We start from the raw sequence: 13266 nt of genomic DNA, 5'->3' as shown, positions 1-13266 counted from the left end.
GCCATGATCGCCGCGGCTTTCCTGGTCCTGCTGAGACCCTACAGCATCCAGTGCGCCCTCTTCTTGCTCCTGCTGCTGCTGGGGACCATCGCTACGATTTTATTCTTCTGCTGCTGGCACCGCAGGCTCCAGAAAGGGAGACATCCCATCAAATCCGTCTTTTCGGGTCGCTCAAGGAGCCGAGGTGAGAGATGCCGCTGGGTCCCTGAGGGGAAAGGGTTGTGCGTGTGTGTGTGTGTGTGTTTGTGCCCCCGGCCCATCCCGCCGTTTCTGCCGGTTGGAGGGCCGCTCTGCCTCCCTTTAGCCGGGCAAAGGCTTTACAGCCCCCGGGCCGCCGGCAGCCTTGTCTCCACCCATCCCTTAGCCAAACCTCGGCCCGCGGGAGGGAAGCGAGGGGCTGGGAAACCCCCCAACCCCCCCTCGGCCCTCCCCGGCCTCTCAAGTGCAGCAGAACTTTATGCTCAACTTCTTCCCGATGAATTAAATATAAATGCCGGGCGGAGCTCCCAGCCGCGCCGGCAGACCCAGACCCCGTCCAGGAATATGCGCCAAAAGGGCGAGCAATTAGATAAAACCGTTAGCCGGAGCGAAATGTGAGGTGGAGCTGGATGCAGCCTGTGTGTCTTTCTGCTTCCCTTCCAGATGCTGTCATGAGAACTCATCACTTTCGCTCTGAGGTAATTTATTTAGCACGCAATTTCAAGGTCAGAAGTTGTTCTCTTTACCTGAGTACATATCGTGTTCGTCTTTTGTTAATGAAATCACATAGCAAACTTTTCATTTTGCATGAAAGACATAATGTCTTCTTTAATTTCTTTTTTTTTCCCCACACAAAATGTGAGCTCTTTATTCGTGTTACCCTAACCAGCCTGCTGATTTGTGTCATTTCCAAAGCAATTGGTCATTTCAAGAAAAGCTGTGCTTGCTGTACGTGCCAGACCTCCCTCTGTCCAACTAGCAACCCCCAAGCCCAGTTATTGACTGCACTGTAAATACGTGCAGAGCTGGTAGGTAGCGCGACCGCAGAGCTTCGGCTCGCTTGCTTTGCTGCCAGCCCTCATCTGTGACTTGCTCCTTGTCAGGGAAGTTGCCCACTTGGCTTGGACACTGCCGTGGGAGATCCCAGAAGGATCCAGACTTTGAGCCTGCTTGGCAGACGCCTCGTTTGGTGACTGTATTCATAGGTCAGGGGAATCAAAACTCTTATGTGCCAGTGCTAAAAGTGTAACAGAAAATCCAGTCACTTCCAAGGGATTCTGAATGAGGAGGGTAATTGCTAGGAAAATATGGAAAATAATATTTGTTTTAGTATCTACTTTGTTTCCATGCTGCCCTGTAGAACTCCTATCTAGATATTTCTCTTGCCTGGTTTTCCTGCTATTGATTTAAGGCATATCTTCATGCCATTGCCTGTTATTCTGGAAGCCTTGAAAGTGAGTTTTGTGCTAAAGCGATCTTTTGTTTTGAATTATTTGCATTTTTCCTTACCCGGTTGTGGGTGAGAAAATTACTGAATTATGAGTAATGCTTTCAGAAGTGTGCATGGGATACATTTTTGCAATGTGGTTCGTATTGGCAATTAGTTTGAAACTCCTAACTATTTTGAAATTTCTATGTGCTGTCACAAGAAGAAGATGACATAGGGAGTATCCCTTCTTAAAAATATGAAAAGTCTGATTTTGTTGTTGACTGAACAGTGCTGCAGTAAAGCGAACAAAAAAACATGTCCCTCTGGAAGTCAAAAGATTTTTTCATGATTTAGTTCCTCCAATATGAAATACTTGGTTTCCACGTAAAATTCTCTCACTCTTGAGCCTAGACAGAGATAAAGTTTAGTGTGTTATGCCGTTTTGAAATATGTGTTGTCCTGTTTGGTGAGTCTTAAAAGAGAAGTTTGCAAAGTAACTGTTTTTATTATTTCAGCATGTGGTTATTTGCATATAAGCCAGTTAGAAGTAGATGGATTTAAAATATTTCCTAGAAGTTTCCATTTACTGAAACGTGCTAGAATAAACTAATAAGAACTTTTATAGTCTTTCATAATTTTCTACATTTTGTTTAGACAGAGTAACACCACAGTTAATGGTCTAAACTGCCCTTTTAGGTAAGTGGTGGAGCTGTTTTCCCCTGCATTATCTGACGATAGACTTTCGATTCTTAAGAGAAAATGATGACTCATTTGAAATCATTAAATTTTCATTTTCCTTTTTTTTTTTTCAAGTAAAACCTTATTTTAATGAATCTAATCCAATCAATTAATAACAAAACACAGGCATACTCCCATGAAAATATTGGCAGCACTACCTGAAACAGAATTCGACGTTCTCATTCTATATCAACACAAAACATGATGCCCTTACAACTCCAATAAGAAGTTGATAAAAGCAAAGCATGATACATGAAAAGATGGGCTTTACCTAATCCCCCCCAATGAACATAAAATCTCAACTCTAAGTTTTATAGCATGAGGTCCATCTGCTAGTATCCGCTATGCTTAGTTGTTTGTCAGGTGCAGTTATAAATGGCGTGTCTTAATGATAATAAAAGATTATGAAAAATAGGTTGATAGTAAATAGCAGTGGGTTGGCATTCATCTCCTGAGAGCTAGGTTCAAATCCGACTTACATCACACGTGAATGTGCAGGTGGTCTAGTGGCAGTGCACAGAGAATTATAATTGCCCTATCTACAGAACGGTTGGCAATTCCTGCATGATGGGCTGCCTGCCAGGAAAGCCTTATATTTGGAAAAATAGATGTGTAGCAAATTTATGTTGAGGTTCTTTGCCAGAGCTGCAGCTCTCATGGTGCGTGCCTACATTGTCTTTGTCTATATACAGTGAGAACTATTTAATCCCTTTTGTTTAGTATTGAAACCCACATTAAAAAATAAGACACCATACTATGGGAGGGTAAATATTAAATTTGAAAATGTATTTATGATCCTTATCAGCTCTCCTGTTCTGAATCTTACATGCCACTGATGAACTGAATCCACAAATAGTCCATTTTTGTGGGTCTTCATTTTGAATGCCTCTGTAAAACATGCCTCATTATTAAACAGCAAAAGTCTATGCAGATATTACTTATTATACAATGAACTTAAACACTTGACCCCCTGCCTCAAAAGGAGGTAAATTTGCATGAATCATTATGAATATAAAGTAGGTTAAAGTCTATCTTTGTTAGTGGTGCTTCATAACAGAAAAAATAACCAACAAGAAGATGTGAGAGTTTTCTGAGATAATACAGTGGTGTCTCCACCTCCCCATTAATGTTTATTTACTACCATCTCAAGTTTGTCAGGCCTTTTTTTTAATACATTTTTTATTTCTGTCCTTTAAGTTCATTATGACCGTAACTGCTCTTAAGATTACTCCATCCCCCAGGTACTATTGATACTCCGTGAATCACACCCAGAATAGTTAATGTTTCTAATCTGAGGGAGACCTAGATATGCCATGGCTGTAAAAAGAAAACAAGTCAATTTCCAACAGAAATATTCATTGCTTACGTGACAAATCAGACTTTGATGTAGCTATTTGCACTAGTCTCTCCTTTCTTTATTTTGAGGATCAGTTGCAGAATGAAATGTCTGGGCTCAACCAAAACCACACCAAAATAACAATGTAACTCAGGGTGAGTTGTACCAAAATAGGGACTGCGATCCGTTGTTGGTTTTATTATTATTCCTTGTATATTCAAAAATGTGAATGTTATCAGTGATTCACTGACTGCATTCTTCTCAAGCTCTCTGTAGAAATTTGGGTTTTCATGAAGTACGGGAATCTTCTCTGAGTACTTTGGGGGCTTGGGCTTGATACATTTCAATGTTTAGCATCTTACACTTTAAAAAGAGATTTGAATGTTTTTGGTACTTTACAATTTAAAGGCATTGCTTAACGTGTTGGTGTTTCCACTTCTTGTGATTTAAATTTTTTTCTGAATTAGTTTTCCTTATTGCCAAAGCCTCTGGAGTCATGGGATTATGTGAGATTTTTACCTTTCAATTAAAAAGGAAGTAAGCTTCTAGCCCTTAGGTTAGAAGGAATTAATCCAAATGGTGTAATTCTTAAAACCTTTTGATTTGTGGGTAAGAACTCTTGAAAAGGAAGGTTCTCATTCAGGATCTTTAAATGGTTGATTTTTATGGGATTGTGAAGGGATAATTGTGCAAATTGCTAAACCAGTAGTTGATGGTTTTCGTATTATTTGAAAAAAAAAAAAATCTCCAGATTTACAAATATTTTGCCTGACATTGTCTGAGCTTTACAGTTTTCCTTTATCTTACCTTAGAAATACTATGATCTCAGGAACTGAAGGTATCAGTGTCTGTGGGTAGTCACAAGCAATATGGTATCTTTTTGTATTTATTTAATTTTGACTCGTATATTTTCGACAAATTTCCTGTGAATGGTTCCACTGAGACCTGCAAGTATAAACCTACTAGGAAGCAAATCTGTAGAAGTTTTACAGTCCACTGTAAATTCTGACTTCACATAACCCAGGCGCATGCCTGGTGGGACTAGACACACCAGTAAGGAAAACAGGAGCTGACACTTTATGAAAAGACTCTCTGGGAGGGCTGGCAGCATGTATTAACCACAGCTGTAGCAAAGGAATAACATTTGGTTGTTTTGAGTTTTGCAAACCTCACATTTTCTTCTTAGCTTACTGAACAGTCACTAGAAGGTTAATATATATTCAGTCTATTGTTGTGACAAGACAGGTAGTGAAATAGGTCAGCCAAGACTGATGACAATTTCTAAGAGCAAATGAGTTTGCTAAATCATCCATTATGGTACAATGGATGCAAAACTATAGTGCAACAATCTCTGGTAAATGTGTATCTTGACTTTGCCAACAACTGATACCAGAAAAAGTGTTAATAAATTTATCCCTAAGCATACCTTTGCCATAATCATCCCCTTTCTGAGGCTGACTGTGAGACAGTTGCCTAAAAATGCAGTTCTAGATATCTTACAAAACAATAATGAATAGTCTTTGAAGAGTTGCACCATAATTCATCCTGAGCGTTACAGTTATTTATAAACTGCTCTAGATATGTACAGCTCCAGTGAAAGGAGAAATCAGCAGACCCTCCAAGCTGAATTTGAGTCTTCTGTTTGATTGGAGGGAGTGCATTCAAGGAACAACAGAAATGTACAGGACTAGCCAGAAAAATACATTCATTCACCTATTCAAAGGATGTCTCTTTGTCTTTGCGGAGCTGAATCAGCCCGAAAATATTTTACTTTTGTGTTTGACATGCTTTTCCCCCAGGATGTTTAAACTGTTCTTCCATTAGCTGTCTAAGAGTTAACGAACAGGTTCAAGGGAAAATAAATCAGAGACAAAAATAAATTGTTTTCTTAGATGGATGAAAGCACTTATGTACAGGAATAAATGGAGAGCTATGAATACAGGTTACACTGTATAAGGACAAATCCTTCTCTCCATTTTTCATAACATGTCCAATAATGTGGCCCAGACAGAGTATGTCTCCCTGAGCTGTTACATGGCAAACTAAGTACCACTGAGATTCTGCTTACTATATGTCATCTGTCCATCACCGTTTGCCAGGTTTATTCACTGCAGTGCTGCCTTCAGATAGGCTAGCAAGCATGGGTCTATGCTGAGAAACAGCTTGTTTGGCAAGTGTATCACAAAATTCCCCGGTTACTGCAGCAAGACCACTTGGGTTCCTGAGCTAACTCCAGAGGAGTTAACTGCGATACCTTTACTCTGTACTACAGTGCAGTGTACAAATGCCCAATATGTTTCTATAGCCATCTGGTTGCCTGCATCTCTATTCTGGCTTTCGACAGTCTGCAGAGAATTGAAATGCTGAGGGGATCCGTCTATCACCCCATAAAGTACTGACATTTTGTTACAGTCCACATCAGTGGTAAGGCATGGTATCAATAAACTGCATATTGGGACCTGCATTATAAAGGAACACACCCTCACCGTTCTTTAGCAGGATAGGGACAACGACTGCATAAAGATCCAGTACATAATAAAAGTTCTTCTTACTATTTAGTTTCCTATTAGTATAGTTATGTCAACAACCTACTAGCTATCATGTAAGTGGTTACACATCCAGGCTTCTCAGTAACTACTGTTATCTCTGGAAATGTGTGTTTTAGATGAGGTCACAGCTTCAGTTGTGTTTTATGCCAGTTACAGTGCACATTCCTGGTGCAAACAAGCAGAGCCCTGGTTTCAAGGGGATCCAGGTGGAGCACAGTTTGTCACCATCTGTCTGTTAGCAGCCACATTGTATACGTGTACAGAATGGGAACTTCTAGCTACTGTTTTTTGGCCAAAACTAACCTCAGATTGAAACTGTGAATTGAAATTGCTGAGGTCGTACTTGTGGTGAGCACATGTATTACCACATCTGCTGTAGAAACTGTTCTTACACAGACAGAAAGGATCGTGCAGGGGTCCATACTTCACATATGCCTCAGAAAAGCTTAACCATCTACGGTGATTTCTCAGTTACCATGATTAGGGTTACAGATCAGGTTGTGGGTGCCCCTTCAGAAACAGCTCAGCACCTTAAGCTGAGGGTATTAAATGAAAGCAAGCACCACAAGAACAGGGTAGTATGACACTCAGGGCTGTTTCCGCTCCTGGGCTGTTACATGTGTTTTCCTAGGGCATGGAAACGTCACTCTCACTCTCTTCTGCCCCCAGGCTTTTTTAAGCAGAGGCACCTTTAATGTGCTGCCGGCTGCCGAAGAACCAGGCAGAACACAGGGTGAAGTCACCTTGCTGTTTTCATGCAGGATCCGATTCAGCTGATCTGGTCTCATTGGGCCTGGCAGTGTCAAACATGAGCGGGTGCCATTCACAGCCGCAGCCTCTCAGCCTGCCCCCCGTGCTCTATGGTCCGGAGGGGTCTCGGCCTCTGAGGAAGGTGTGCTCAGGCCCCTCCAGCTCCCCTGGGCAAGGACTCAGCACTCTAGTACTGAACACACTAGTGTTAGCAAAGCTGGCTTGTTTTTGAGCCGATTGCTTGTGCTTCTAGTTCACCTGCAAGCCTGGGTACCTGTTATCTAGGTACTTCTGCCATCCAAAGTGTCTGAGCCCCTGCTGTGCTCCCTTGTGCCCTACTGCCTTGCATCAAGGAGAGTCGGTGGTTGCTGTTCCTGACTCATCAGCGGGAATGAAACATGAGTTACGGCTGAAGTGTAAAAACACTACATCAGCTATAGAAACTAACTGCAGCTGACATTTGGGAAAAGACACATTTCTTGCAAGTTGTGCCAATGTCCTTATCGCCCCTGTCCACTCAGCTGCTTAAATACAGCAGTCTGCTTCAGGATGGCAGGGTGAATAGTAGAGCAGACTGGAAGTGAAACAGTTCTTACAAGACTTAATTTATGATTATCTGAAGCGATAGCACCAACTACACTGAAATGCATAATCATGTCAGATTGAGGCATTATATTTATCCTCCTTTGTTCTAGAAAGAACAAAATGATGCAACTAGGTCGAGGCATCATTCCCTTCTGATCTGCTGCCACTACCTTCCTGCACGTAAAGTGCAGCCGGAGTCAGAAAGTGACTTTGCAAAACCAGCATCTTCTTATACAGCAAGATAGCTTGCTGTAAGCATTTACGGTTTATAGTCTGTAGAGCTACTCAGCTGACCTAGTGTAGGTGTCTGCTTCAGGATGAGCCAAACAGTTCTTCAAGCCTCACTGAATGTATTGACTGAATTTTTCATTGGCTATAACGGGAGCTTAGACTAGTAGCGCCTGAAGGAGAGACCTGTTCAGATATATTGGTATCTCTAGGTATCTTTTTTATATATGCCCATATGCCTGTTAAGTCTCTGATCAGTTACGTGCTTGCTCTGATCAGTATTTTGTGCTTGACAAAGTGCAAACCCATCTTCACATGCTGTGGTGGCATGAATTCTCTCAACAGTTTGCACTTCAAACAAGCACACTGGACAGAAGAGGCAGTTCGTTGTATTAGATGTTGGGGCAGCACTTGTGTGGTTTAGCAATCTGTGTGTTATTTCTTATTCTCCTTCTTACTGTATTTTTAATATTTAAAGTTAATTCCTTATGGCATATTTTTGATGTATACCGTACACTAGCCAAGATGAAGAGAAGTGATGAGATGGAAAATGGAGGAAAGAGGGGTGGAAGAGGGAGCATGCTTGTGGAATGTGCTAGTATATTGTAAATTAAACTTTCCCTTGCAGACCTCTGATCAAGCAGTACTCTGATTTATTTTTGTTCTTAAACAATTGTTCTGTTCCTACTGTAGGCTTGTGATGCCCTTAGGTAACAGGGAAGGAACTGGGACAAGCCATCGCAAAGACAAGGCGGCTGTGAAGGGCTGCAAGCCTTCATGTCAGAGACTGATAGGACTGTTTGGAGAACAGGCCAGTTTCTGTGGTTTATAGATTTACACAGGAAAGAGTATTTAAAGGGTATCTTGAGGCATGACTGGGGATACTCTTTGGCTATTTGCTTACACATCATCAGATTTTCCTAGAGTTACAGCTTACCTGCTTTGATAGGAGTCCTAACCTTATGACAGGAAAAAAACAAACACATTGTGTAAACCCGCAGTGTAATGCAGCATGGGTTATTAAAAAGTGTATTCTAAATTCATATTTAAACTCTAGGTTCACACAAGGGCTTGTATATATACACTTAGGGGCCTGCTTACAAACTGGAAAGCAGGTTATTGATGTTGTATTTCACAACTCGGTTGGAAAAGTAATCTTGTTCAGGTTACGTAAAAGACAATTGCTTTTAATCCCTTAGAATGTGTGGACTTATCTTGGAATATGACACATGCCAAATCAGTCTCCAGTATCTGAGAAATGGCTCCAGCACTACTTAGAGTTTAGGTTTTAGAAGATAAGAATAATATCTCCTAAAATTAAACATAAGGCATGCAAAGAAGCATCAGTGAATGAAGGAGTAATGAGGGAGTGGAATGAGAAATAGAATGTAAAATCTTATATTCGATGTTTTAAATCTTGATTCAGATCTTTACAGGAGTAACCCTTAGCTAAGATTAAAAAAAAAAAAAAAAAGGTTGCAGTCTGTTCTTTGAGACCTGTTAGAACCAAGAAAGAGTAAATGCAGTTGCTTCCTCCTTGTGCATTTGTGAAGTACTATACTGAGTGAGTGTAGGTAATCTTTCTGCTACAGAAAACTAAGACCTAGCTTTAATTAGCAATCTTAAGTATGAGAGAGGACGTATAAGTTGTTTGGGGGACTTGAAACCTGGATTTTGGGTTTAACTTGCAGAACTGGAAGTTAAGTAAAAGTTGTGGAGGTTTTTTTTTTGTTTCTTTGTAAACTGAGGATATTTGGGATGGAAGTCACTGTGGGAGAAGGAGGGAAATAATGCAATCTCGGTCAATTCTTAATTTAAAGCTGTTCTTACAATACAAATGTGTATATATGTGTTTACATGTGCAGCAGGAAGACTCAATTTTCTCTCTTTCAGCATGCAGCAGAATTTGATACAATAAAGTTATTTAATTAAACCTGCCTTTTTCGTTCAAGTAGGTACTTCAGCTATAGGGTTTAATTCTATTTCAGCCTGTCTGCAAAACAGCTAAGAACTCTGGCATCTCGAGAACGGTTTTGATATTACGCATACTAATATCTCCAGGCCCTAAGATGATGTAGGTTGCATATACATGAAAGTTTCCAAGCTTTAAGCAGGCAGTAACTGACAATTCAAAGGCTGTTTCTTGAGGCCATTAATTGACAATGGTAATAGGTGACAATTCTCATGCATACACAACCACTGTCAAAAGCCTTAAAAGCAAGCACACGAAGTTGGATATCCTATCTGAGCTTCCTTTGGCTTTGATATTCATTAGTGCACCTGCAAAAGTGCATCTAATCTACAGGACTCACTCAAGTATCTGTAAAGGCATTTGCAAAGAGTTGAGTTCCGTTGTCATTCCTCCTAGCATGCCGAATTGCGGCTTAATGCTAGCTACTGCCTTTTCTGTGGTTTACTGAAGTTCTGCCAGAAGGTAAACTGGGCTGCAGTCCATTGTCCACTGAAGTTAATGCAAATATTTCTGTTGACTTCAGCTGGAAATCAGATAATGCACTCTCACTTCTCTTGAAGTTAATGTTTAGTGACTCTGAAAATACATACTGGCTGGAAAGGTTCCAAGATTAGAATTCTGACACCCAATATATTATGCATAAAATACACACTGGAAAAAATAAAGAATTAATATCGTTTCTCATCAAGCATAAAGATAATAGATAACGTATGATGAAGGAAGGAGAGATAGTAGAAACTTGAATGGAGAGGAAAAGCATCTGGTGAATTAATACAATCACACAATGAAAGAGTAGAGAAGTCAAGGATTCATGTCACTAAGGCAATAATGCGCACATGGGATAGCACTACTGTATTCATATGGTGCTATTAAAGTATCAGAAAAATAATTAAAAAGAAATACAGAAAAACCAAGAAAGTGAAAGAAAAAGGTTCAATACATTATCCAAAATGTCCTCATCTGTAAATAAAAAAAGCGAAAGTTACACCAGTTTTTTAATTAGTTTCAAAATCCTGGTTTTTATGTTCATGGATGGGCTAGGAATGGGAATAGGCAAAAACATAACAAGGATTGCAGAGTATCACATACTTGGTTATCAAATACCAGACCATACTGAAGAAATTCTGAAGAATGGGGCAAATGAACACACATGATGTTCATAAATGCAAGGCTGGATATATTACAGAGAAAAGTCGTTTATCCACTTTATTAATTTTTAAGTTTATGGTCTCCAGAAAGGGCCCTTTGAATTACTTTTGACAATTCAGTGAAGACCTCTTTCAGATGTATACCCCAATCAGAAAAGAAGATGGGATGGAAAATATTTAAACAGAATGGAAAAACATGCTATACTATTTTTTATATATATATATATATATATCTCAGTAATGCAAATTCATAAGAGTACTGTGCTTATGGGGATCTAGCAAGAGTGATGTCTGTGAATCAAGACATGTAAAACTCTTACCAAAAAAACAGTGATGGAAGACACTGGAATGATTTCACGTAGAAGGAGGAAAATAAGAGGAAATCTGATGATAAAATACATACGGAATGATGAATATTGTATCGAAGGCCGACCAAAACCTAGTCATCATAGGTCTGATACATCCTATGTAATTTTGGATACTTACAGTATGGATGTCTATGAGCGAAGTAGTCAGCTTGGGCTCCCTTGAAGGCCAATGGAGAGAAATAGGTGCTGTTAGGAAATGGTTCATTTGACATGCTGACTTCAGTGGCTCGAAAGGGAACCCAGGGAGGGAAGGTCTGCTGAGCTTTGGTCAGAGGAATCCCATGCTGTATTTCTATACACAAGAATCAGGGGGTGTTAAGTTAAAATTTGGCTGGATAAGAAGATATTTTTTTACAAAACCTCTTACAGTGGAAGTAATTTTACACAATCACTGGGTTGTGTGCTCTGGCATGCAGCACCCAGTCTTTCAACCTTCACCATTTGTTGGGGTGTAAAGATAGACACAACAGGTCCTTTCAATATTACCACACTTCACTCCAGAATAAAAAAACTCAACACTTTTAGAGAAGGCATAAAAGTACTAATTCACAAAGATGTATTTCATCTAAAAGAGACTGATCTCCCCAGCCTCCTTCCAAAGACAGAACAGCTCCCTTGAGAGTAGGTGAATTGGACTTTGGCTCTGCACTGGCCTCCAGAGACACCTCTCTACTCCTGCTGACTGTAGAGGATGATTAGGAAGATCATTCTTCAAGGATTCAAACAGACTAACTAGGAGGATGTGCATGGATGGTTTTGGACAGAAGATAATCCCTGTTTGCCACCTGTCTTCCTCTGTGGTATCTGAAACTGGTTCTGGTGGTCATTTGAGTTGTTTCTTTAAGGAAAAATACTTAGTAGCGTAAATGTCGTGCTCTTTGTGCAGTTATTTTAGTATTTAGAAGAAAACAGATTTTCTAAAAATATATATTTGAAGTCTTATTTGTTTGGTTTGCCTTGTGTCAAAATTGTACAGGCATAAAAATGAGTCAGGCAGTAGGGGATGAGCAGCTCTCAACGCAAAGAACAAGAAAATGTTTGTCACTGTCCAGTGACACAGCATTCACATGATACCGGAAACTACAAATTGTTAATGGTGTTATAGCAACCTCATTGTATTGCCAGTGTGATGTTAAAATCTCCAGTGTTTGCTCAGTGATTTGGTCTCAGGTGGTGTGCTGTGTGTCCCTGAATATTTTGTAATACTTTTCTGCTCTCCTCTGAGCACTGGCTTAACATCTAAAATAGTTCTGTCTTTACCAAACAGATATTTGCGTCATTTTCATATTTTTTAATTTTGATTGCTGTAACAGCATGACGTGTTTTCAGTTTTGGGTTCAGCTAAAGGATAAATAACACAGATGACGCAAGGAGCGTCTGTTCATTTCACCGTTGAGAAGGAATCGCTGACCGTTCTAGTCTTGCATTGAGCATAGGAGTGGCAGTTCCCTTTCATTACATCACTTTTGACTCCTGTCTTCATTTTTGATTACCAAATTTTGAAATTTTTCAGATTTGAGTTTTTGCTCTGGCAAAATCTCATTGCAGGAATGAGTAAGCATTTTGGGGTTTGGTCTGAGGACTCTACCCTTGTAACATTATCTTTGTTGATATGGAATTAATTTTCCACCTGAAATCATGATCCTCTGCCTCTATTGCATTATAATCCTCCCCAGAGCAACCATTTGTGATACTGCAGGCAGATTATGACTTCAAGTGAAGAATAAGCTTCAGCAAACAGAAGCAGATGAGCTCTTAAAGAGATAAAGATTCCATTTTCTTGCTAGCAAAAGAGGAAAATACATAAAATACAAAGGAGAAGCACTGTCTATAAACAGACTTTTCTGGAAGTCACAAGTGACTTTTTCGTATCGAAGCATAATAATCAGTAAACCTTGAAGTATTTTGAGGTGAAGTCATTCAGTGAGAGAGACCCACATACTTAAATCCCTATTTGGCATGTGTCTCTAAGCACTTTTAGAGCTGCTTAGCTTCTACCAAATTCTTCTGTTACATAAACATACTTTCCCGAAGAGTTTTATCCAGCTAATGGGGATGGGAGCATGGTGAGGCAGCAGCTGCTGTGCAGGGTATATAACCAGGCTTCGGCCAGTAGCCATCATCTGTAAATGAATCATAATACATTTAACATTTAGAAAATATCTTCTTATTTCAGAACTCAGA

General features: G+C 40.0%; 1 protein-coding gene across 1 annotated transcript in view; it reads left to right on the top strand.

Moving 5' to 3' along the window:
• Positions 1–3: 3 nt before the first annotated feature.
• Positions 4–13266, top strand: part of DST (dystonin) — a 310119-nt gene continuing 296856 nt past the window's right edge. Inside the window, exons 1-2 of the mRNA XM_009879834.1 lie at positions 4–184; positions 643–677. Coding sequence (XP_009878136.1) covers positions 4–184; positions 643–677 — 216 coding nt within the window. The remainder of the gene's footprint in view (positions 185–642; positions 678–13266) is intronic.

This window comes from Charadrius vociferus, unplaced genomic scaffold (assembly GCF_000708025.1).
Source record: "Charadrius vociferus isolate BGI_N301 unplaced genomic scaffold, ASM70802v2 scaffold342, whole genome shotgun sequence".
Classification (NCBI taxonomy): domain Eukaryota; kingdom Metazoa; phylum Chordata; class Aves; order Charadriiformes; family Charadriidae; genus Charadrius; species Charadrius vociferus.
Note: the sequence above shows the minus strand (reverse complement) of the source record. Positions and strands in the feature narration are given on the sequence as shown.